We start from the raw sequence: 27201 nt of genomic DNA, 5'->3' as shown, positions 1-27201 counted from the left end.
ATGTAAATTCAAACCAAAACCCAGCGGACGACATTACCAGAGGTAAAACCATCCAGCAAATAATTACACAAGACAAATGGCATAATGGCCCATCATTCCTCCATCTGCCTGCTTCTCAGTGGCCTACTATTCCAGCTCATACCCAGGAAAACCTCCCTGAACTGAGAAAACCCCTGTTCTGTGGTCTCACTCAACCTGTTAAGTGTTCTGTCATTATTGATCCGAGTCAGCACACCACATGGAAAGATTTAGTGGGATATGCATACAACAAAATTAAGGAATCTCCCCGGTCAATCAGCGCTGATTCCACCAACCTACCGTATTTTCACGACTATAAGGCGCATATAAACGTCTTAGATTTTTTTCAAAATGTGCAGCGCGCCCTATCGTCCAGAGCGCCCTATCTGTGTGCGGACGTAGTTGAGAACCATGATGCTGCGGACGTGATAGAGAACAAAGTTGAGGCTGCGAGCGGCGTGGGAGCGGTGGATGACCGAAGGAGACCACAGTTTCACAAAGACTGGAAGGCAGCGCCGGGCGAGTTACGCCACAGTTTGTGACTGGATTGTAGCTGCTTGGGCTAACGTGTCTGCTGGCACTGTTGTTCGAGCTTTTGCTAAAGCCGGCATCATTTCTGGGGAGCCGCACGGCACGGACTCTGACTCTGACAGTGAGGAACGTGAACCTGCCATGTGTGATTTAGCGCAGCTGTTCAATTCCGACACAGAGGATGAGGACTTCAATGGGTTTGAGTGACTTTTACCGGTAATGTGCTTGTTTTAGTGTTGTTGTAATTAATACTTAAATAAAGCACAACCAAACTCAGTTTTGCTCCCGATCTATTTTTAAATATGCACGTGTGTGTTGTCAGGCGGGCGTACGTAGTATATGAATACACACAGGGGCGGACGTGTATATAAAACATGTATATAAAACCCGCGCCCTATCTTCAGATGCGCCTTATCTGTGTGTTAAATACAATAATTGCACACATAACTGAGACTGCGCCTTTTCGTACGGTGCGCCTTTTCGTCGTGAAAATACGGTAACTAGAGCAAAGACTGAAGCCTTCCTACTCTCACAAGCCCAGCGTGAGAGTTTTCCTGAGGAGTTCCAGGCCTTACAGGCTGGTAAAGAAATTTCCAAACTAAGTCGCCTTCTTTCCTTGTCTCCTCAATTTGATAACATTCTTGAGGTCATTAGAGTTGGAGGTAGACTTAGGGAGATAGAAACATCAGATCCAGATGTGATACCCTAAACATGCTATAACGTGCCTCTTGATCAAACATTATGATGAGCAACTCCTTCATCCAGGACCAGAAAGAGTCTTTGCAGCTATCCACCTTACTTACTGGATTCTCAGAGACAGGCAAGCTGTAAAAAAGCATCAGTGGACATGCTATGAATGCAAAAAGTGGCGGGCAAAACCTAATTATCCAAAAATGGCTTACCTACCTACCTGCAGGCTGAGATTATGGAAGCCCCCCCTTTTGGTCCACATGTGTGGACTGTTTTGGCCCTTTCAATGTTAAAATAGGGAGAAGACAGGAGAAAAGGTGGGGAATTGTGTTCAAGTGTCTAACCACCCACTGTACTCACATTGAGCTACCTACCAGTCTCGATACTGATAGTTTTCTCATGTCCCTTCGTCGCTTTATTGCCCGTAGAGGACGCCCTTTTGGACTCCTTTCAGACTGTGGAACTAACTTTAAAGGAGGAGAGAAGGAGCTTCAAGAAGCATTCTCAAGTCTCAGCCCAGAGTTAAAGGATCAGCTGGAAACCCAACAGATTCATTTCCGATTCAATCCACTAAATGCCCCTCATTTTGGTGGTATGTGGGAAAGAGAAGTGAGAGCAATTAAATCAGCACTAAGAGTTGTATTAAGCAATCAGACGGTTACAGAAGAAGTCCTTGTCACTGTTCTGACTGAAATAGAAGGGATTCTGAACTCCAAGCCCATTGGATATGTGTCAGCAGATGTGGCTGACCCGGACCCCGTAACACCAAATCTCCTCCTCATAGGAAGAAGAGATGCCTCCCTCCCTCAGGCAGTGTATGCAGACACTGAGATCATTGGCAGGAGACGATGGAGACATAGCCAGATATTAACAGACCTGTTTTGGTCTCGGTTTATCAGAGACTACCTCCCCAGCCTCCAACTTCGCCATAAATGGCAGAAGGACACCTGCAAGATGGTAGAAGGTGCAGTTGTGTTATGCATGGATCCTCAGTTACCGAGGGGTTTGTGGCCTGTGGCCAAAATAACTGGGGTGATGCCAAGCAAAGACGGAAGAGTCTGGACTGTATTAGTTACCATTAATGGAAAACAGTATGTTAGGACTGTGGCCCGATTAGTAACCTTGAATCCTGTGGAAAGCACACCAGCTGATGATACACATTCCTGATTGACTTGAGATTCTAGGTTAGTTCAAATATGTTATATTTGAAGGGGCGGCTGTTAAAGATTCTCAGGTGGAGATGAGACAGGAAGTGGGCGGTGGTGCTCACATGGACAGGGGAAGAGACCAGGAAGTATTTAAGAGGCTGTGTGCTCTCCACAGACTCCCTTTGTTCCCTGCCATGCTGCCACACCATAGATGGGGTGATATAGAGCAGCACTCCCCTCATCCTCTGATGGATGCATAATTATGTAAGAAAATTGTTTTCCTTTGTTTATCTAAGATGATGTGGCATGCATGGCAGTATGTGTTTATATATTTTTTCCTTTGTGTAGAAAATCATCCAATCATCCAATCATCCAAACCTTTGTCCACCCGTCCTAATAAACATTTGAAATGGCTCTTGGATCCAGTGTTTGAATGTGCACACCAGACAGGGGTTCAAAACCCAAAGACAGTCTTTTTCAGTGTATTATTATGAAAATGTGTATTATTAATGTTTCCATCACCCGGTTATCTAAAATGTCTTTTGCATTCACTATTGTGAGTTTCTACCCCTACTCTACATTTTTTATTTATTTATCTAACTTTTATTTTACCAGGAGAATTGACCCATTGAGATTAAAAATCTCTTTTCCAAGGGTGTCCTGGCCAAGTGGCAGCACAAGTTACAAAGTTTAAAATTTCGATTTGATTAAAATAACAAATCAATTAAAACAGGTGCAAATCAGGGAGTCAGTGTTCTCATCCTGGAATTAAAATCGCTCAATGGAATCAGTTCTGTTAGCTTCATGTCCTTTTGCAGTTTGTTCCATGAGGTGGCAGCAGAGAAAACAAAGGCCCTTTTTCCCTGCTCTGTGCGAACAGGTGGGACAGAGAGCAGCAGTTGTTCGTTGGAGCGCAGGCCATAAGAGTCAACGTTCCTCAGTGTGATGAGGCTGCAGATGTAGGCGGGCGGTAGTCCAAGTATTGCCTTGTATATGAAGGTGTACCAGTGAGTCAGTCTCCTGGTAGCGAGTGAGGGCCATTGTACTCTGGAGTATAATTCACAGTGATGGGTCAGAGCCCCACAGTTAGTGATGAACCTCAGGGCAGCATGATAAACAGAGTCAATCTTATTCAAACATTGAGTTGAAGCATTCATATACAACAGGTCTCCATAGTCTAAAATGGGTACAAGAGTTGCTGAGACAAGGCGCTTTTTGACATTAAAAGAAAAACAAAATTTATTTCTAAATAAAAAACCCAGTTTCAGTTTAAGTTTCTTGACAAGGTTTTCAATGTGGGCTTTGAATGTGAGGGTGTCATCAAGCAGCATTCATAGAGACACTGTAGCCGAAGCAGGCCAGCTTCCAATGAATTACATTCATTTTGAATTATTCAGCAGCTTATCTATCACCATTATTGGTTATTTTGAACAGTGCATTTCACCATCAGGAAGGTCAGTGATGGAAGTAGAAATGTGAGGCACTCTGAGCATTTGCAGTTTACCTGGATTTCAGCCCAGTTTTATACCCACACAAGGTGAACATCAGTAACGTTAGTAGTCCCTGCATTTCATTTTTAACTAGGCTGAAGGCCCTTAGTACTGAGCATTCCTATCCAACTTAATAGCAGCTGAAAATGTTGCTTTTGTTGACCTCCAATTGCTAAACTTAAAATATAGTCACACATGTAGATATGTGTCAGTAGAACAGCATTAACATCATTGGTGTGGTCACCACACTTGACGTTTTTATTATTTGAAATCATGATCTGTCCCTAACAGTAGATAAATGTCATACCTTAAAGGTAATATAAATTATACAGCAAACAGCAGCAATGATTTGTTGTGAAAATGAGGTACAAGTAGTTAGACAGACAGAAAGGCAAGTTCAGGTACAGCAAAGGTACGTAGGACATGCCAACTTTGAAACAAAATGATCTGACAATGACTGGGGAAAGATATGTGGGTCTCAAAGTCAAAGAAGGACCCTCAGAACAACTAAATTTCAAGAATGCCATGACATAGAAGGACTGTTCCGATGTCCAGGATCCTTCACATTCTACAAAGGACCGAGTCCTTCCCACAGAGATTTTTCAAGGATGCCTGTGTGTACCATTGGTGAAAGCTGAAAGCTTTTGCAATCTAGATGCAAAAGCTTCTTCTTCTTGTTATTGATGAATCGCAACCAGGTGGAGCATTATTGCCACTAATTACCGTCTATGTACATGATGCTTTATCCGTCTTTTTAAAAAAGACAAATTAATGTGAAGGGACAGCATCACAGACACCACAGTATACATTAAATTTGGGACTTTTTCAGTGACACAATGACGCACAGCATAGCTTTTAACTTCTCTTAGCCATTTAGAATGATAACACTGAACAATGAATTTTCTTCCTAATTGTCCTTCTCCTCCTGCCTTTGGCTCAGACTCCTATGCTGTCCATGATCTCCATGAGCGTTTGGCCCATGGTCGCCAGCTGAAGATCTACCTGCCCAAAAGTGCAGAAAAGCTGGAGTTCATTCCAGCTGATGACCCTGGAAAAGTCCTTCTGTACTGGGAGAGGGGCAGAATCAGGTCAGAAACATTCAGCAGCACCTAATTTTCTGGCTGTGGGCAGGATGATCATGGAGGAAGTTTCTTCCAGTGTTGTTGTTGCAATTGATGCATTTCCATGTGCCTATTGTTCTGTTTTCAACAGGTCATCCAAAGGCAGGGTGTCTGGCACAGGCAGTGACCGACGATGGTACATCGACAAGGTAACACAATTTATTTTTTAAAGTCTGTCTCACTGGAAATAAGTGGTGGTGGCCCTTTGGAGTTCAGATTCAGGTGAAAGTGTAGATTGCAAATCTTCACCGTATTTTAATGTGATTTGTATTTTTTCATAAGGTGACTTATGAGGATCAAGGGACGTACACTCAGAGAGACTACTGGAATAAAGAAATCTCCACCGTCAAAGTGGCCGTCACACGTGAGTTAACTGAGTTCTGTGTTAGCCATGGTTGCTTATAACTTTCGGTTCTTTTAATTTTCTACTAAACCAATTTCTCCTGTACATAATCACCTATAAATGCTGATATGATTATTAAGGTAACTATTCATATCATGATGCAAAAGATTAAAGATTGCTAGGAGACCCTATAAGATAACACCGGTTTACTAGTGTTTCACTCTCACAAACAGCTTTCTCTCATTATATCATCATCAAGAAAATAGTGGTGGTAGTGGTAATATGTATGGTAATGTATCTTATGTACTTCTTTTCTTCTTTTTCCTCTCAAAGCTGAGAATTCTGATAATAATAATAATAACTTTATTTATATATCACCTTTCAAAAACCAGATTTCCAAACAGTGCTTAATCATCAAATCAATCATTAAAAACAAAACCGACTAGTATTACACTGACTGGAAGGCAATAAAAAAAATATAGATAGACAAATGGTGAACTTTTAAAATTTAAATTTAAAAAGTTAAAAAAATATATGTATAATATGTAATAGGTAAAAAGCATTATAATTTAAAACCAGTAAGTTAAAGGGGACAGTAAAAAGGCAGCATCACTTAAAAACTGGTCTGTACAAGTGGGATTTTAGAAGTGATTTAAAAGAAGTCACTGACCTTGTAAGGCTCCTCTGGAAGGTCATTCCAAAGTCGAGGGGCTCTGACAGCAAAAGTCCGGTCACCTTTATTTTAGCTTCAACTTTGGAACAACCAGAAGGCCCCCACCTGAGGATCTCAGGCTTTGGGCTGTCTCATAAGGGGTCAAAAACTCTGTTATATAACTTGGAGCCAGACGGACTTTAAAAGTGATCGCTAAAATCTTGAAATCAGTTCTAAAACTGACTGCCAGCCGATAGAGGGAGGCTAGGACAGAGGTGAGGTGATGTGATGTCGTCTGTTAAAACGAGAAGCTTAGGTGCTGCGTTCTGAACTAGTTGGAGGCATGAGAGGGACTTGTGGAAGATGCCAGGCAGAAGAGAGTTGCAGCAGTCTAACCTGGAGAAGGTGAAGGTATGGATCACCTCTTTGGTTTGAGTCTTGAGATCGTACGCAGTTGGATGAAGTGAACTGAAAATCCACTGAAATGTGGATTATGTATGTCATTTGAATAACCAATGAATAAATAACACCTAAATCCGGCAATATTGATATACATCGATCAGCCATAACATCGTTACCACTGACAGGTGAAGTGAATAATATTGATTATCTTGTTACAATGGCAGCTGGCAGTGGGTGGGATATATTAGGCAGCAACTGAACATTTTGTTCTTGAAATTGATGTGTTGGAAGTGGAAAAAATGGACAAGCGTAAGGCTCAGAGAGAGACTTTAACATGGGCCAAATTGTGATGGCTAGACAACTGGTTCAGAGCATCTCCAAAACTCCAGCCCTTGTGGGATGTTCCCTGTCTGCAGTGGTCAAGACCTAACAGAAGTGGGCCAAGGGAGGAAAACCAGTTAACCAGTGACAGGATCATGGGCAGTCAAGGCTCAATGATGCTTGTGGGGAATGAAGGCTGGCCCGTGTTATCTGATTCAATAGAGCTACTGTGGCTTAAATTTCTGAAAACGTTAATGCTGGTTCCAACAGAAAGGTGTCAGAACACAAAGTGCATTACAGTTTGTTGTGTACGGGACTGCGTAGTTGCAGACCAGTGAGGGTGCCCATGCTGACCTGTGTCCACCCCCAAAAGCGCTTACAATGGGCATGTGAGCATCAGGACCAATGGAAGAAGGTGGCCTGGTCTGATGAATCACGTTTTTTTCCATCGCTGGTGCATGTTTGTCCTTTCCTTTGGACGTGGCTCCAGGATGCATTAGGAAGAAGGCAAGCCTGTGGAAGCAGTATGATGTTTTGGTTAATGTTCTGCTGGGAAACCTTGATCCTGCCATTCATGTGGATGTTGCTTTGACACGTACCACTTACCTTAACATTGTTACTGACTAAGTACAGCAATTCATGGCAACAGTATTCCCTGATGGCAGTGGCCACACAGCAAAAATGGTTCGAGGTGTTGACCTCGAAATTCTCCAGATCTCAATGCAATCGAGCATCTGTGGGACATGCTGGAAAAACAAGTTCTTGGAGGACTTAAAGGAACTGCTACTGATGGCCAGATACCACAGCATATCTTCAGCGGCCTAGTGGAGTCCATGCCTTGACAGGTCAGGGCTATTTTGACAGATAAAGAGGGGACCTAACTGATATTTGGTGGGTCTTCATAATGCTATGGCCAATAGGTGTACGAAAGGTCTCATCACCCAAAAAAACAACAAAAAGACAGTGTATGTGTAGTATATTAAACTGATAGATCAGGCTAATTCTAATAAAAATAAGGAAAAAAAACACTTTTTATTCATTTTTGTTTTAAAGTATACATTTAGATATAATTCAGTGGTGCAAAAGGAAATTTCATTGACATCCATTGTATGTGGGTGAAGGCAGAAATGTCATTGTTGATTATCTGGTAAAGAAAACCAAAACTATCTGCATGGTTAAATACCACCAAAGGTCAGTGAGAGAATATTTTTTTTTTTCTAACACTAACACTTAACACTTTTTTGGCTCCTCAAATGACAGACACTCAGCTGACATCCTCTCAGATGTCCCTTGGATTTTCATGTACTTATATTAGGAATTATGGGATTGGTTACAAAACAGCCAATCACAGTTTATCTACTCCAGTGCTCTGATTGGCTGAAATAGTGGCACAATGTCAAACTGTCAGGTTGAGCATCCAGCAAACCTGAGAGTGCACAGAGTTTGAGAACAAAAAAGTAAAATCAGTCAAATCAAAAAGTGATTGAAGTTAGTATTGTGAGAGAAAGTTCTCTACTATTGTTCACAGAATAGCATTTTGTTTGCTCAAAGTAAAATACTCTTAGTGTGATAATTTCTCTACAAAATTGTGTCATTTATGTGCTTGCAAGAAACTTTTCTGTGCTCAACTGCCCCATCACATGCTTAAGATAGAGGCACAAATAGAATGTGACTTTGTCCATTTCTCAGTTGCCTTTTTCTCCTCCTCTCCACTCCAGCCAGACGTAACTATGTCAAGTGTGTAGCAGGAGAGAGTCTCTACATCTCACTGGAGGGCATTGACCTGGCTGACGCTATCCTCTCCTTCTCTGGGCAAGCTGCCAATGTTACACTGGTGAGATGGAATGGAAGGAATGATGGATGTCTAGAGGGTGAATAGGTCGAGGGATATATGACGGATGGATGCATGGTCTGATAAAAATGGGTAAAAGGATGGAGGGATTCAATATTCAGTTCAGAAAGTGTTTAGCTTTAGTGTTGGGACGTCTTTCAGAGGAAAACATTACTGTTAGGCAGGACATAATGTTGACAGAAATTTGATTTGAACATTGAAAACTGGGCTGATTCATCAGGGAGAGAGACTTAACTCAAAGTGAATAAATTCTACCCTGCAAACCCACAACTGCAGTATTTTGGAGAAATGGAACAAGGTTAGAAGACACACCTGAAGATACAGAACACCGTGCTGTTATTAGCAAACAAAACCAAAAAGTTCTCAGCTCACTAATGAGTCTTTGCTTTGTGCTGCTATAAGATTAAGACCGATAGGTAGATGTCCTGATGTTGGTTGAAACTAGACTATGATAATAATACTAAGAAATTGATTTTTTTGTGCTGAGGCATATACTGTTAAATAGGTGCACAATATGACAGGGTTAAGCTTTACTTTAAGTGGTCAACAAAGGGGGTTAAATTTTTGTTTCAATGCAAGTGTTTTAATCATTCACTATTTCTGTGTGCTGGAATCTTACAGATGTTAGTATTTGGGTGAGAGGAACTAGGTGACCCTAAGAAGTAATAATTTGTCAAACACTAACTACTTTGCACTAACATGAGTTTGTCTGCCTCAGGTACGTGATGGTGCTCGGGTGTCCCAGGACCTTCCAGATTACTGGGACCGGGTTCTCACTCACTCTATGAACATTGAGATCAGGAACGTGAACTACACCGACGAGGGACATTATACCCTGAGAGACCGCATGGACCGGGTGGTGTCTGTTACCAGGATGGACCTAACAGGTGAGTCCCCACATCTTATGCTATTCTTTATATGGCTCCTCACTAATTTCCACAAAGTGGTTACTAGGATTTCCAGTCTTGCTGCAGGCTGCATAGAAGTGGTTTGACACAGAAGTTCAAAGAATATTGTATCTGCCAGTGCAGGACTGGGGAATCTGGATGTTAGACTCAACAACTGGAAATCACTTGCCAGCCATAAACATTCAGTTCATGAGGAGGGACTCTACCATCAACTGAGAGAAACATAGTGACTGACAAATTGGCTTCTGTGCTTGGTAGACTCACGTAATTGTTCTTGAAGATACTGAGATAACTGACTTCAAAGACAGAGCACAGGTGGTAGGTTTGTGATGGCTGGCAGGCCATGATTTCAATGAAGTCTGGGATCTGGGATTTGGCTGACTGTTGATATGGCAGTTTCCCCATTGAGGCAGTTGGAAGAGTCTTTGGGGAGGCTCAGATGTCTTTGATGTTGATTGTGGAGGATTTGTGGAGTGTACATTTTCTCATGTTGAGCTGAGAGATCCTTATAGAACTGGGCTGGGCCTATATAACTGTCCAACATTAAACCAGGTCATTCTTTTCTACCATTCCTCTGTTTGTAAACATCTATGTTATTACATTCCAAATCTGATTCATTTTCATCACCGACATGAGATGTTTTCCTAGCTAAAGGTTCGATTTTAATAAGCACCGACTCTCTTCTTCACCGAGTCAGTGGTCAGATGTGTTAAACTCACTGAAATGTAAAAATGAGTTGGTGCACACAAAGTGCATCACAGTCATTCGTCCCGTCAGTCCAGTTTGACATGCTGATACTGATCGTGGAAAGGTTACCGAGACTCACTGCACACAAAGCTCAATCCTAGCTGCTTCAGTGGCGCAAATGCACTGCTTAATCAGTTCACTGAAATGATTCTAGTCTGTAGTAACAATTCCTGTTGTTTTTTTCACTGTAAGTATGGTCACGTTAAACTTCTCTGTTAACTTCCATTGAAGCAGAACGATGAACAAATCCGAATGTATGTTTATGCTTGCTCCAGCAGTCAGCCAATAAAATCAGTGATGCGCTGTGTTCAGAAATGGAGAAGGTATTATTTTAACATAAATTATATGTTTATGTACATAATATCAGACTTTTCAAGTTAAAAATCCGACACCAAGTTTCCGACTGGGAGCTCTGAAATTCAGTTTTCCCTGTTCAAATAGAACACACCCCAAATACACAATAGGCTAAGCAGGGACAGGCAAAACTGATCAGGGCAATCACAAAGGTGGGAAAGAGGCAGAGACAAGAAGTGTAAAGAAGAGAGAACTTACAAAGTAAAACAGGACATAATCAAACTAAAAACCCAAATTAAGACAATTTCTCCTCCCCACCTTTTTATCCTCTGTCCCTGCTCTTTTCCTCAGGAGCTTTTACAGTAATGCTGACTATTTTGGCCATCTCGGCAGTCGGCAGTGTAGTGGATAATGTGATTATTTTTTTGTATTGCAGTAGAGATGTTCAGCAGTTGACCTTTTGATTGTATGTGGGAGTATCTTTGAATGCATTCACTGTGACTGTATTCTCAGCAAGTTCAGTCACGTATAAGCTCATGAGTTATTTTGATAATGAGAATAACTCAGTCAGTTTGGCCTAATGAGTGTGTTTCATCGTCTTTGGTTCAGGTAAGGTCGGGGATACCTTTCGGTTTTGGGTTGAAATTTCAGGACACAGTTCATAGTCAGTAGGGTAAAACATAAAAAAAAGGTATATATATATAAGAATATCCTAATGTTACAGGTAGAATCCTAATCGCACTTGAGAGCATCTTTATATTAATGGCAGCGCTCCTTTTTAAGTCATTATTGCTTTCAGACCACCATTAAAATGATAATACTCAGCTTTATCCCTCTCCCTCTGTGTTTACCTGCAGACCATCATGAGAGCCCTCAGGGAAACCCTCTGTTGGCCCTGCTCTTACTGCTGGGCCTCCCAGCTGGGATTTGCTGCTGTTGTCGGAAGAAGATTTTCAAGAAGAAAGCCTCCACTACTGCAACGCTACAGGTGCAAACAGTATTATTCTATTAAAATGTTAAACATAATTAGGTTGGATTAGAGACTTACATGACATTTACGTGATATAAAACTGTTGGTTAGCATTTGAAAAACTGGTTGGTTTTTGAAATCTATCTTCCCCTGTCACACCTCATTCCCTGCTGTGCTGAGCTTTTTGCAGGAAGGTTAGAAACCAATCATCAATGCTAGACTTATTTTACATTCACATAATAATCCTTTTACATTGGTACAACTGTCTGAAATGATAGTTCAGGCTCCGTGTAAGTCAGTAGTTCCCAGCCCCCACAGCCAAGTTTGATAAACTCAAGTACACCTTCAGCACCATTTCTTTTCCAGGTATGTTCATTTGAGTCTATTCCAAACTGAATGTTATTTAACTATTAATCATATAAAAATGGATATACCATAATAGTGAATATCACAATATTTTCATACGATTGGATGTAGTTCATTTTGGTCGACTTTGAATTTTTACACATTGAGTGTCTAAGGCTGGATGTTCTAACCATTTATCTGTTATTTTTATATTTAAGTATTTAATCTCCTCATCTCCTTTGCTAACTAGTTTTCATGCACTCTTAACTGAGCTAGGATAGAATATCTCCTCTGAAGCCGCAACAATTAGTCGATTAATCAGTTGAATGAAAGAAAGTTAATCGCTAGCTGCTTTGACAATTGATTTATCGCTTCAACCATTTTTCATGAAAAAAATTCAAACATGTTATTGTTTGAGCTTCTTCAGTGTAGAAGAAGCTGCTTTTCTTGGTCATTTATGAACTTTATGGGATTTTGACCATTGCTTGGACAAAAGAATTAATTTGAGGACTTCGCCTTGGGCTCTGATATATTATGATGAGCATTTTTCACATTTTCTCGACATTTTGTGCAGTCAATCTGTTAATCTATTAAACCTGAATATTATCAGCAGATTAATTATGGAAATAATCATTAGTCACGGCCTTCCTGCACACATACCCCTGGCAACAGCAGAAGTGCCCCTGGTTGGGACTCGCTCTACTAAATTAATTGCCTTTACCCTCCAAATCAGTATAGATTAACATAATTCAACTTAGGATAGAATTGTGTTAAAATAGACAAATAGCGGACCATGTTTCACACATGGTATGGTCAGATACAGTCAACCCAAGAGCTGCAGACATAATCAACAGGCAGTCAGTAATGAAGAAATGATCAGTTGCAGCTTCATTACCTATCTCTCTCTCTCTCTCTCTCTCTCTCAGGCCACTCCAGATGCAGTCCATCCTCCTCCATCTGGACCTGTTGGACCTTGTCCTCCCTACAATGCCCCTGGACAGCCAGGAGTGGTGAGATGTTACCATAACTGATCACTTTTTTTCTATTTTTACAAACATGTCTTTGTATAAGTATGACAGTCTGCGTGTTCATATTAATGTAATACTGAAATGGTGTTTGCTTCCTGTACTTCTGTGTTTGCAGGTGTACTACCATGGCCCTGACCCTAACATGGTACATAAGACATTAAACAGCACCTATTTATGACACAGTAACTATAAAGCATACTATAACTCTATTCGCATGATCACTATGTAACTTATCATTGTATTTACTGCATTTTTCCAACAAACTGAGATTTGTTGGTGACTATATTTTGTATTGTTGATTTGAAACAAGTCTTTTTTCTCTTTTCTGTATGTGTATGTGTATGTGTTCCTACAAAGGCTCCTACAGTTCATCCTCCCCCCGGTCAGTGGAACGGTCCTCCACCTTCCCCAGTTAGTATCACACCACAAGCCTAACTTCTTAAATGGCTAAACTTGACCCAACCTACATCACTGACCCCAAATCTGTTATTTTGGGTCAAATTTTCAAGGCTGTTATCTTCAGCAAGTACTTTGTGATCTTGCCCGCAGGGTGTTAACCCAGGCTACCCTCCCCAGAACCCTATCTACCCTCCTGCTGGTCCAGGTGTGATGCCCCCTGCCCAGCCTCCACAATGGAACGGTCCACCACCAGGCCAGTATCCCCCTGGACCTGCAGCTCCAATGGTACGATTTGTTTCTTTAGGTGACAGGAATTCCTGAGACGAATGTAGGTCATTTCACTGGTCATTTCCTTTAAGAATTTTGTTGAAAGATTCTAGTCAGGGTGGAAAGGCCTGTGAGCTTTGTTAGTTGAAGACACAGCAAGACACATATGGCCTTCTTCCTCAGCAAGAGGCAGGGTGTTAACCAAGGGGGACAGACAGTGCAGTAAAAACCAAGTTCTCAGACTCAATTTGTTCTAGTGGAATAGAATTAGGTTTATGAATGTTTACAATTGGCCATCACTGAATGCAGCTTTTGAAATGACTCAGCAACCTACATTCTGTGTTGCTGTATGCTGAATGGTGGAACATATGATCGAGATAAGTCTGTGGATAAAGTCAGGTCAAATACACATGTTTTGCTTTTGTGCAAAGAGCACTCAGTACCCATGTACATCATGTTGATGTTAGAGCTTTATGTTGTCTTAATGAATTTCAAAAGAATGAATTTCTAGGGCTAGGACACAGGTACCGCCAGCCCTTAACAAAGATTCCCACTTATGTGTGTAGGGCTATGGTCCAGCTCCGGTCATGTATAGCGCTCCGCCACCAGCAGCTGATGCGGAACCTGTGAAAAAGGAGAATATGGCTTCCTCACCTGCTGACCCTCTGCTGACTGCCTCACCACAGGTATACACACATACACACACACACACACACACACACACTTCTCAGGGGTGAAGTGAAAACTTTAAGAGAGTATAGAAAACATAAGAGAAACAGCACAGTAACTTTAAGGAAACAGTTAAAAAAAAATGAAATTTCTGTCATTATCTACTCATCCCTTGCAGCATGATCCTAAATAACCGAGCAGATGGGGACTTGTTTTAAAATGGCACCTTTAATCCAAATGAAATGGTCCCATACAGGTTGTCTGGTGTTATGCAATTCTCAAAAAGCCCTGAGATTCTGAATCATTTGGAATAGACATTACTTAGATATTATTCATTAACACGAAATTGCCACTGTTCCCCCCACAAGGGGGTGCACAAGCTTTAATGTGCATACATGTGCCACTTGATGGGATAATTGTTTTTTTTTGTAACCTCATGAGTGTAGATGTAACTATATGTAGCCCCAGCCATTAATCTCATCTCATGGTGCCTGGATACATAGAGATGCACCCACCTCAAACCTCAGCACCTCAGCACCCACCTCATACAGGGGGCGCCCCAAAAAATGTTTTGTGGATCATTTTCAAATTATTAATTTAATTATTAATTTTTAAATAAAAAATATATTTTTTCACCAACAGAGCACTGCAAAAATTCTCTCTTTTCTGTAGATGGCTGATACAGTGGTCCTCAATCAGTCATCCAGACTTGATTATTAAAACAGTGTTCTGTTGTCAGACCTGCTGTGTGCTGAAAGAACAAACACACACAAATGAATTAAGTTTTTCAGATTTTTGTTGTCAAATTGCTGATCACAGCAACTGAAATTACTCACTACCTCTTTAATTAAGGAATATTTATTTTCTCTAATTAATGAATTGTTGAGCTGCCTACATGAAGGAACTTAACCATGTGATGGCTGTAATAGAAGCTTGTTTCCACATTGACCTAGCATGACATTGACAAGTGCTATATAAGTGCAAGTCCATATACCTAATAAAAAAAAGGAAAGAAAAAAAAAACAGATGTACTCATGTGAATGTGGAGACAAACTTGACATGCGTTCTGTTTTCACCCCATAGGAGAACACTGCCTCCTTTCCTGTAGCTCCTGTGCCCCCATCCTCCACCACCAATCTCAGCTCCGCTGACAGTGTGAAGTTTGAGATTGATGGAGAGAGAACCTCCACCAACTTCCTATAGGGAAGCTGACTCTTGGAGCAGCTTCTTCTCAGTCCGTCTGTTACAGTGTCCCTCTGTGATCATTTTGTGTTCTTGCGGTCTCTAAGTAGTCAAGTCTATGGAGCCAGTATGGCGTATAGAAAATGTGGAGTCATACTTCTCATAGTACCTATGTTCCCTGAAGGCAACGTGATAGAGAAAGGTCCTCAGCCTTCTTTGTTATGCTGTCACTCATGATTCCACGCCCCTCTAAAGTGACGCCACGCCCCCCACGCCAGATGTGGCCCAAAAGTTTAAAACTGAAAAGAGTAAAAATAAGATTTGAAAGCGAAAAAAAGATCTGAAACCTGAAAAAATAAGATTTGAAACTGTAAAAAAAAAGAAGGCAAATCTGAAAACAAAATCTGCAACTGAAAAAAATAAGGCCTCAAATATTGTTTAATATATATAATAAAAATGTCAACCTTCAAGTTAATTTTTTTTTTTTTCAAATTAATGAAACTTTTGGCCCAGATTTGGCTCCATACAAGTCAGGGATGTTTAATGATGCAGATGGAACAACAGCAGATTCTTTTGTTTGCTTCCTTGACTCAGTGAGTATTTGATCCCCTGTCTGACTGAAAATGAATGTTTTTAGGCTAAATGCACATCTAGAGGTAAGATCAAATCCAGCTGTGTTTTTTGTAGTCAGCATGAATTAGTCAGTTATTTGGGGATCGAATTTCCAGAGGTGAGGAGACAAAAAAGAATCATTTTGTTCAAGTGTCAGTATTTGGAATAAAAATGTCTGATGAGTAAATCTTAAAGATGGGGATGGGTACAGTTTACTGAACATTTTACAGACGTTACTGGCACATAATAGTGGTTTTCTAACATTACATCTATACATTTTCATTGCCCTGTTTGTGCCTTTTTCTTTCATTTGTTTTTTTTTTCTCGTTAGTGCAAGCTGACTTCTGACTCTATGTCCCATGAAAAACAAGGAGATCGAGATTAACTCAGCAGGCAGAGTGTAGGAACAACTAAACAAAGCAATTACAACAGAGAAAATGATAGCTAAAAGACGTCTGAGGTGAGAAATGTTTGAAATAGGCAGCCTTGAGGCGTGTTTAGACTTCTGTCTTCAACAAGTTTATCTCCTTTTCATGCAACAATACAGTTTTACAGTCAGTTTGTACTAGCTATAAACAGCTGTACCTTACCAGAGGTTTATAGCTAGCAAATAGCAGGAACCGACTGTGTATGTGTTTAAGATGCCACAGACTGCAAACAACAGTAGTTCCAGTCATTCTTTGCCTCTGCACCCTTATTGTTTTATTCTCCTGTTGTGTGCATAAAGTCCCAAAGGGGAATCATACAACTTTGAGATGCAGATGAATATTTAGCTCAAACTGTTTCAACTCGAGCAGCCTTAGGTAAGGTGATGAGCTCCAGTAGTCTCCAGTGGAAAAAAAAAATCTAAAAACCCCACTGGATATGTACAGCGTAGAGATTGCAATACTTTTCTGATATACTGTAAGATAGCACCTCAAACATGCAATGTTGTGAAGTAGACAGAATTGTTAAGATTTGTACCATTCAGTCAACAAGCAGCTACAGTGAATAGTTTTTTTTAAAGTTGTTTAAAATACAGATCTGGACATGGTTGGATTAATCTGTGATGGAGGCCTCGCATAAATTAGTTTAGGGTTGCTGAGGCTGAACAGTGTAGACTACCATACACAAGTACAATGCACCATAGCTGAACACACATGGCATCTTAATTATATTTTGCCTGGAGACCCAGCCAACAACCTGTGCTCTGTCCAGGAAAACTACTAGATCCAAGGTTTCCTGTCCCAGTTGCCTTTGACTTAGAACTTCTAGATATACCATGACCTAGAGTATCTTGACACACACACAGATGTCTTACAATGTTTTTTCTACTCTATTTTGGTACCTGTACAGGTCCTAGATAATACAGATCCTGCCTTAAGCCCCTTAGTCTGTCAGCTGATTTTGTTCTTTAAGGACTTTACACACAAGGGATGTGACCAGTAAATGACATGAAAATGCTCATCAAAACTAGAAAACTGTGAATTTGCGATAGTATCCTCATATACACAAATTTGAGACATGGGTACATTAAATGATACTTACTGCAGATTTAGCAGGACAGGGACTGGTAGAAAAAAAAGGCAGCACCAGTCTGATCTGGTCTGTTCTGATGGTTTCAGTTCCCCATCAGTACATCTCACAAAGCAGTCAAGCACAGAGGCCAATCAAAGTTACTAATTCTAAGTCACTTTTGTCACATTGTCTTTAGAATTGTCTTTTATCATATAATATAGGGGGCGATGAGTAAAGCAATCAGCACATCCACCAATATCATGATAAGTTCTTGGTGAGATGTCTGTTTTGCAAATCATTTGTTTGATGCCTTTATCAGTGGTGCTAAAGCTTAAAAATAACTGAGCTTGTTCTGATTTTTTGCTGCATAATATTTGCTTTCTGTGTGAAAGTACTTATGACAAGATCAGCAGTTCAAAATAATAAATCAATTTGTGAACTGATCACATGAAGAAAACATCCCTGGTGTATCAAATCCCTTTAGTAGTGCAGATTGGGGCCCCTGAGCCTGCCTGCGTTACCTGGCTGATGAGCCAGCCTTGGCTCTGGGTCTTGAGTCAGGCTGGGTCGATTCAGCTGGGTCAGGTCAAGTACGGCCCCAGTATCAGCTAATGATAACAGATTTTACTATGAGAAGAGCTGCATGAAGCTGAAATCCTGAAACAATAGCTACCTCGTTTTTGGAATAAATGCCTCTTCAAGGTTCAAGACTCTCGAGACAGTTTGTGTTGGTTCGATGGAATGAGTTTGTGTGTCAAAGTCAATGTGAACTCACAAACCAGCAGAATACGAACAAGACCCACTGACAGCTTTTTAGGGTGACCGCATGCCTTTTTATGTTTACAGAGAAAACATATCACTTACTCATTCAGCTAAATATATACTGAGCTATATCACCAGTAGAGCTGCAACAATTAGTCAATTAACCAGTGAGTCTATCAAAAGAAAATTAGTCAGCTGTTTTGATAATTAACTATTTCTGTTGTTTTTCAGGCAAAAATGTCAAACATTTGCTGGTTTCAGCTTCGTAAATGTTAGGATTTTACATTTATGACAATAAATAAACAGTCTTGGGTTTTCTGTATTTTTTTTTTTGTTTTATAGATAATCAATTAATCATGAAATGAATTGGTAGGTTGTCGGTAATGAAAACAATTGTTATTGGCAGTCCTACTCAGCAAGCCACAGTCGTGCAGGAAGTAACAGCATTCAGTTTTTAAGTTCACTCAAATGTGTGTCAAATGGTATGGCAACCATCAGGGAAATGTAGTTTTTTTTGTTCATGAACACTGTGGAATACAAACAAACGATAAAATTATACCAACACCTTTTAGAGATACATTGTTTTTTTGTGGTTTGTTATTGTTGTATCCCTCATGAACTGATTTGTTCATCAGGACTATGCAGTTGTATGCATATAATTCCAAAAGTTAATGCCTAAATTGGCCAACTATAGACTCTTGCATGTTCCTGTGTCCCTCATGATATCCACAACGATGATCATTACAACACTCCACCTCAAACCACTAACAGGCATTCATCCATCCATCCATTTTCTATACCGCTTATCCGTCAGGGTCGCGGGGAAGCTGGAGCCTATCCGAGCTTAACAGGCATTCATTTAACTGTAAATATCATTGCTAATGCCAACCTCTGATTTTATATACAATATCTATCATTGTGTTTGTTGAACTCAGTAAATACAGTGAACCTTGATACTGCCATCAAAATGGTAAATGACTGCATTTATATAGAATCAAGCAGTGTTCTTCACTAAAGAGAAGCTTATATTTTAGTTTAGTTGCTGTAAACATATAACTTGTACAATATCTGCTTAACTGAGCTATTCAGATGTTCTGAACACAGTGTGCCTTTTCATCTCTCTATGTGAAGGTGAATTTGACATATTTCCTCGTCAATCTTTGGGTACATTATCACATTAACAGCAAATCAGGTCTTTTTTTTCTGTTTTTTTTTTTCATCTTTGTGTCCTAGATCTCATGTTACTTACACATAGCAGCAATAGTGAGCTTGGTGAGCTGTGGAAATGTGATTGCTATTGTTTTTGTGTAAATGTATGGTTCACAAGAGTTTGGGCTGCACCTTATAACACTCATTTGTTTGTCTTCTCTGGTGTGATAGTCACAAAACTGCAAGGCAGGACTTGCACAGAGAGCTGAAAGAATCATACTGGATTATGGATTTTAAATGTTTCTGTTTGATACATTACAAGGTAATGCACATAGTGAAATAATGTGCAAATGTTTTAGTACAAAAGGCGACATGCCTGATAAGTCTACTCATGACTACTCTACAGAGACACCTAGTCAGTCATCTAGCACTTGATTGAACACACATGAAGCCAACACCCGGCAGGTCAAGCCATTACAAACGCACTAGAGTAATAGAATTACACATACTGATATTTATGTTGTACATACAAATGTTAGCTTGTACAACAGGAATGGGATCTATTGGCACAGAAATACCTTAGGGAATGGGAATCAAGGAGAAATTTGTACTGCTATGAGTACTGCCATTTTTTTGGAGATAGTTTACCAGCTGCCATTGTCATTCCTCATTTGTCTTGTGTTGGTAGTTCATCATCAGAAATGTATAAAGTATGTGTTTAAGACAAATGCCCATACAAAGAAAGGCTCTTGACAGAGCCAAACAAGTGATGTATCACCAAACTGAAGTTAGCTAATGCTAGGCTTAGGATTAGCTATGCAAAATGAATGCTAACAAAATGAAGGCTAGTCATACAAAACTAATCTACCAGTATCTGGCACAATGAAACACATAACATTGACCCACTGTGTAGTGTTTTGTGCTAGTTCAGCAGTTATATAGTAAACAGCCTGTGGATGGCACTCTTGTATATCGATCAGTGTAGACTCTCACTGTCTACATAACTAGTAAAATGTCACATTTAAGTACCTACCTACATAATATATCTTACTATCTATCCAAAAGCGGGAAGATGCGGTAGTCACACTTACTCTGTCTGACCTTAAGTTCTTCACTTACAGCAACAGTATGATCTCATTTTTTTCATTTGCTGGTTGTGTGATTGAATGTCACATCCCACTATACAACAGTGGTTACTGATTATGCAAAAATTGAAGTTTAACAGGGTTTCACTGAGTTGAACGAGTTGAGACTATCAAAATAAATGGGTGGTGACGGTGTATAGGCTACAGCTGGAAAATGGCCAAAAACGGTTGATCACACTCATTCTCTGGAAGAGTCCCAGAAAACAGATGACATCTAATTCTTCATTTAGGCCACTAGGGTGAGGCATTTAAAAGTAGAAGACAATATCTGCATTCACATTGGAGTAAAATCTGATCCACATTTGACATGTGAGGATTTGATCCATTTGTTTTCTAGAGGATTGACTAGGTGTTCCTGCAGAGAAATGGGAAGGGTGTAATGCATGTCACATTTTGCACGTTTCATTTGCAAGTCCAACTCTGACTGAAATCCAGAGTCCAGTTTGAATTTCATCATGTTCTCTGTGTGAGTCCTGCCTTTCTGGGCTTCACTGTAAATGTATCCAATGACATTCACTAAGTGTCTTTGTAGTTGATGGTTCTGGGTGGTCTTCGTAATGTACATGTATGTGCAACTCTGTGTCAGTGCATGAATAAAGTGAAGTTCTGGAATGGAGTTGGTTGCTCGAGGGGTAGTTGTTGTGGTGGGGTCTTTGTCTGAAAGTACAAGAGACATGAGCCTTTTGTGTGTAAAGAGCTTTTACTTAAATTGTTAAATTATTTGGAGCAAAAACAACAGGGTTGCAATCCGACCTCTAAGTGGTGAAACAAATGTTCCCTGCAGCTACCAATGACCTTAAATGGCTTAAAATGTTTCAGCTGTCACATACTGCAAACACCAGGTTTCAGCAACAGCCCATCAACATGACAAGGGGCCTCTTTCTGCAGCATTTTGCATGCATTTTCAACAGTCATATGGAAAAAAAAGAAAAAAACACGTCAAACAAGAGTAAATTCAACAAACTAGTTTATAAAATGTGGTATCTTTCTACATCTAAGAACAAGAGTGTTTATACATGTTCACACAACAGTGTGTGTGGTAGTTCTCCACACCTGTCTTCCATCAGCACATCAGACCTCAGTTTAAAACCACAGCTCATCGTATGTGTGTCATCAGATTGCTCTGCCAGTGATGTGGCATGTGCTCAGCTGCTCAGTATTGTGTATAGCTGAGTTCTTTTCCTGTGTGATCTCTTTGTTCCATTTTTTGGTAACATTTATTCTCCTGAGCCTATAAACACCAGTGCCAGCTACCACCGCCCACCCTGCCTTGTCACTATAACTTCCAAGAGTCAGGGAGTGATGAAGGCAGTTAGTGAATGTAACTATAAACACAACGTGAATAAAAATTCAAAACATTACCTCGTATGTGAACATTTGTGCCTGAATAATATCACAGAGTTTCATCAGCAATGGTGATTGTTTAACATTGAAGACAACAACTCCCATGATCCCACTTCAGTAAGTCATTAAATGACGTCTTCAGAGACCTCTAGTTCCAGTAATTCTGTAACTGTGTGTTTGAGATATTTGAAGAATATTTGTTTTCCCACGTTCACTCCCATTTCATCAGGGCTGTGACTGTACCATTAAAGTGCATTGAGGCAATGAGTTTTTTGCCTTTACAACCGTATGAAGCTGGAAACATTTGATCTGTTCTATATGCTATAAGCTAACCCCCATCTAAGAGGAAACAGCCTGTATTTCTTTTTTTTTACAGATTTTTGGACATTAATCTGGAAATCCTACTGAAGTAGTGCATAAAAATGTGAAAAAGTGAAGACAACAAATGTCAGTCACAAAATTTCACCATAAAACACTCAACACAACATACTTTTTACTCGATTACATTTATTTCATACATTTATTTACTAAATACTTTGCAGATTCAATTATAAAAATAGGATGTAATAGTAAGATAAGATTAAGATAGATTGAGATAAGATTAAGATAAAACTTTATTGATACCAAATGGGAAATTCACAAAACACACTGGAAGATGAACTGGAAGTAAACCACCTTTATTTAATAATGAATGCATTAATGCGCCAATCAATATAACCCAATAATGTATTATTCTGACACAGGCCATTCTGCATGACTACTTTGTTGCAGCTAGACTTCTTTGCTCTAGGTGTTTGCTCTAGTTTTTCCACTACCTTCAAAAATTACATGTTTTTTTCTTGGAGAACACATGGCTTCACTATTCTTCCAGAAGAAGGACAAAGAAATGTTGAATGAACTGTAAACAGCATCATAATAATGCTGCTGTTCAGCAATATAATCATACATAATGGACAAGAACATTGGCATAGACAAATTTAATTTGTTGAAAAAAATAATAAATGTATTTTTAGTACATGACCAAAAATTCCAGAGGGCATATACAGTACATACTACATCATCCATCCATAAAGTACAGAGATGGAGTCAGTCTAGGTTATAGCAGATAAGCATTAACATTAAAAACATGTATCTTGTTTAATTCATCCACAAATACAAATGTGAAAAGAGTAATTTGGGGTTTTAGGGGAGTTATATACTTATTTCCCTCAACCAGCTCTGGCAGCTAGAGATGTTCAATAGATATACTGCAGTTTGTCAAGAAACCGTTCAAGCGAGTAACTTATCCTAAAACCACAACTTGATGATTTCATTAGTTTCTGTATGGGTCAAACTGACAAGATACAAGAGCACAGACTGGCTGTTTCCTTCCTGCCACCAGTCTATGCTAAGATAGGCTAACCACAGCCGAGATCTTCTTTATCCGAGTCCAAAAAGAAGGAAATTAAAGTAATCCAAAAGTGTTTCTTTAATGTAGTAAATGGAGGGTTAGTGCATTGGATGTAAAAGGTCATCAGCTGGGGGTGATGATGTAAGCACTTGTCGAGTCATCTTGCTTTTTTTTCTCATCTCTGTTGAGAGTTGCACACATACAGTACAGACAGTTTTTACTTCTGAAAATACTTCTTAAGTGTAACCATGGTTTTTAGAAAGAGTGTTTTCTGCTTTGAAAACCACAAGTGTCATCTGGTTCCATTACATTTGGGAGAAGATCTCTGAATCTGATATCGCTAAAGCTCTGCAACTCACACCAAAAACAGTCTAAATAGATAAATAGCACCATAGGTAAGAGGAAACCTATGTATTTTTGATTTAGGGTTGATTTGTCTCTTCAATACTGAAGCCTGTCCTAGAGTCATATTGTCATTTTAATAAACAGTAACAAAACAGAACATGTAGTCAAAAAATATCAAAGCTGTACAAGATCCAGATGCCCTGAGAGGAAAGAAGGACTCCATGGTCTGTACATGTGGCACCAGGTGGGACAGACACAGAAGACAACAAACGTTTAACTTGTCTCTCAGTCCCTCATTCACTCCTCTGTCCTCCTCCACCTCTCCATCTCTCTCAGCCGTTTCTCCAGGATCTTTATCTGCTCCTCCAGGTGAGCCGTTTTATCAGCTGCATTAGAGTTCCCGACGCCCAAAAGAACGCAGACAAACACCAGGACAGCCAAACGGGTGGCCATGGTTCCCGTGTCCACAGTGTGGTCGCTCAGGATGAGTCCGAAAACGGCCAAAGTCGCGCTCACTTTCAGCAGCCACACAAACCGCCTCAGAGCGGACGCCACAATTCGGAGGGCAAGGGAGAGCAGCCAGTAACCAATGAGAGCCACGAGAACCCACTGGGCAACAAAGATCACACCCTCTGGGGTCACTTTGTTGACGGGAACACCAACTGTGGCAAAAAGGAACACAAGGACAGCCAGAAAGAGCAAAGAAAACAGTTCAGTTAGACTGCAATATCTAATCATATCTCATTTTAATTCACTGAGACCAAAATGATTTTTTAATTCTATCTTTATTTCTCTGAGGCTGAGCAGGTGGCCAGTTTTAGTTTCCTGAGAATCAACATCACAGAGAATCTGTCATGGTCATCACACAACTCCAGGCCGCCACAGAAGGCTCAGACTTTTACAGAGTAGCAACAGAAAGCATCTACAACAGTGTGTGGTCATGATACGTAGCTGGAGGAAATGCTTTAGTGTATCAGGTAGAAGATAATGGAACATCTCTCCACCAACAGTGAAAGGATCATTCCAGGTTAGCACTACTCATTTTTGAGCAATCTGACCAAAAACAAGACATCACAGTCACAGTCTAAAGTGTGATCTTATTTCTCAATTTCAAGATGCCCGTTAGAGTACAGACAGGCTTGAAATAACAGAGGAATTTCTCCATTTGTACTATTAAAACACAATATTTCATTAACGATGGTCCTTTTTTGGCCTCATCTTCCATGCTGCTAGCTATAACTCACACTGCCTTATTTACAACATACCACCCAAGAAAAAAGTTTGATAAACCTGCTGGTTTGTTTCTTGTCTGTCTGATCCTCTGACTGCTCGTGTTTCTGACATCACTGAATCTTCTTCATGATGTTACCGTGTTCACAAGATCTCAAAAAACAAATCAAGCTGGTGAAGGACAGTGGTGTGAGTTTACCTTGGACCTCAGCAGCCTGCAGGAAGTCCGAAACATATTGCAGAAGCACATTGAGACCCCCAGCCACACTTTCTGCCACAACCCCCAGAACCTGAGAGAAGGCCTGCAGGGGAGGGAGGGGGCGCGATTAACAGAGTGAGATGCATTAACCTGTGAGAAGAACTGAACCAGGAAGTCATCTTCCAGTTTTGCTCACTTTCCCTTTTCCACAGTACACCAGACGACATGAGGGCGTGAACTACTGTGTTGGACAATAAAGCTCATAGTTACAGGTCAAAGCTCAATATTAAAACATTCAATCAGCGAGTATTGCCTCTATACCGTGCTAAGATGACATATTTTAAAGTGTTCAAGGGCTGTAAACAAAGTGCGTTGACACTGTTATCATGTTCCCTTGTCAGACATTAATGCGAATCCATATTTTGCGTATTAGCCCCCTTCAGTGAGGCACACACTGTTGCACTCTACTGCCTTCACACGTATTACTTGTATCTCTCACCTTCTGTACCGACAATACCGTCTGTTCCCCGGCCAGCCTGCCCACGTAGGACCTTCCCTCCCCAGCCAGGTCAGCCAATGCAGCCTGGAGCTCATGGATCATGGAGCGACTCTCAAACACTTTTTCTCCCGAAACAGACAGCAACAAGGCGCTAAGCATATAGAGGCAGCTGAAAGCGCTTTGTTTTGAAGGGGAAAACATACTGAAAGGGTGCATCATGATGACAAAAAAACCCCAAAATGGTACACCTCCAAAGGAAACACCGACAAGAGGTTACACACAGGACGTGGAAAACTTCGGATAGTAGGAATAAAGAAAGATGTCTGCCACCCACTGGGCTGAGTGTGCAACAAGTTTCCATGACGGCCATCTTTCACTTCCCCCATTTAAGTCTGTGCACAGTCTGTCCGTTGTTTTTAGACTACCTGAAACTGATGTTACTGATGCTTTACGGTTAAGTTACATTTATTTGCTGACAAGCAACTGAATTAGTTACAGTGATTCCGCCACATCCGATGTGGTGCGTTAAAGTGCGGGTGGGAATATCCCATTCCAGTCGTGGAATTTGTGTTTGAGAGGGTAGGGATGCTCACCACCTCATGAAACTTGCCACAGTTGTCCCAAGTGGAGAATAGTAATATTTGATATAGAATTCTGTGATGGATGTGGCAAAATTACTTCAAAGCGCCCCCTTCAAAATTTCAATGAAGTAGTCCCCGTTGTACATTTCACCTCTGGTGTACAAAATATGGTAGGCACATAGAACATCCTGTGACTTAAAGAGTCTTAAGTTACCCAACAGGAAGCCATTTTGAATTAATGTTCAAATATATATGGTTTTTGGGCCATTTATGAGGGTCGTATCTCCATATATAATTCATCCTAGGGGATTAATCAGATTGAGTTGAGTTGGTGAGCTTGTACAAAAGACTTTGATAATTAAAGGTTATCAAAAGTTTCCACAGAAATTGCAAGGTGTGGCCATGGTGGCACGACAAAGTTGTGTTTTTGTCATGAAACAGGAAGTTGATTGCAGCCATGAGGGTCCACCTGCTTCTTGCAGCTTTAGATTTGTTACGTTTTAAACAGATTTTATTTTGTTGTTGTATAAATATGGTCTGAGAGCCATTCTGAGTTTGTTTTTTAATGGTAACCTGCTTGTAGGTTTCAGCACACAGAAAGAGCAAAGAAGAAGCAGTTTTCAACCATCTGATTTAAGTGAACGTTGTTCAAATGCATCATCAAAAGATGACTTCTTCTGAATTTCAGATGAAAATTACCCTTCTATTATTATTTATTTTCTCATAGTCACTATCAGGAAGTGTTTCTACACAAGATGGAGAAATAGAACATAAAAATTCATTTCTCACTCTAATTACAATTTCAACTTCTTGTTTCCATACTGTCAAAAGCACATGCTGAAAACATATTTCAAGAATCTATCTAAGAAATGTTATATACAGGAGTTAACAGGAGTTGCTGCATATTTCACTCACTCTCCAATAACACTTCGGTGTGATAAGTCGGAGGAAAGAAGCATACAAATAAAAGGCATGGTAAGTATAAAGTAAGCAAAAGGGATTTAATTTGATATTATACACCACGCATGCTTAGTTTGCAGCCAGAGATTCAGGAGGACATTGGGACATACA

General features: G+C 40.2%; 2 protein-coding genes across 2 annotated transcripts in view; one reads left to right on the top strand and one right to left on the bottom strand.

The window, feature by feature from the left end:
* The window catches only part of wu:fc21g02 (wiskott-Aldrich syndrome protein family member 1), a 34924-nt gene extending 13766 nt beyond the window's left edge, over positions 1-21158 (top strand). The window contains exons 3-14 of the mRNA XM_046400399.1: positions 4818-4965; positions 5090-5147; positions 5281-5362; positions 8435-8550; positions 9287-9455; positions 11375-11505; positions 12759-12842; positions 12976-13005; positions 13218-13271; positions 13410-13544; positions 14093-14212; positions 15279-21158. Of these exons, the coding sequence (XP_046256355.1) occupies positions 4818-4965; positions 5090-5147; positions 5281-5362; positions 8435-8550; positions 9287-9455; positions 11375-11505; positions 12759-12842; positions 12976-13005; positions 13218-13271; positions 13410-13544; positions 14093-14212; positions 15279-15398 (1247 nt within the window). The 3' untranslated portion in view covers positions 15399-21158. The remainder of the gene's footprint in view (positions 1-4817; positions 4966-5089; positions 5148-5280; positions 5363-8434; positions 8551-9286; positions 9456-11374; positions 11506-12758; positions 12843-12975; positions 13006-13217; positions 13272-13409; positions 13545-14092; positions 14213-15278) is intronic.
* Positions 21159-22547: 1389 nt separating this feature from the next.
* Positions 22548-26955, bottom strand: tmem109 (transmembrane protein 109). Its single transcript, XM_046400425.1, has 3 exons — positions 25550-26955; positions 25051-25153; positions 22548-24283 (listed from the first exon to the last, which is right to left on the bottom strand). The coding sequence occupies exons 1-3, from the start codon at positions 25766-25768 to the stop codon at positions 23919-23921; spliced, it is 687 nt and encodes a 228-aa protein (XP_046256381.1). The 5' UTR covers positions 25769-26955; the 3' UTR covers positions 22548-23918.
* Between the last annotated feature and the right edge of the window lie 246 nt (positions 26956-27201).

The sequence above is a fragment of the Scatophagus argus genome, chromosome 2, assembly GCF_020382885.2.
Source record: "Scatophagus argus isolate fScaArg1 chromosome 2, fScaArg1.pri, whole genome shotgun sequence".
NCBI lineage: Eukaryota > Metazoa > Chordata > Actinopteri > Scatophagidae > Scatophagus > Scatophagus argus.
This window is presented reverse-complemented; position numbering and strand designations above follow the sequence as displayed.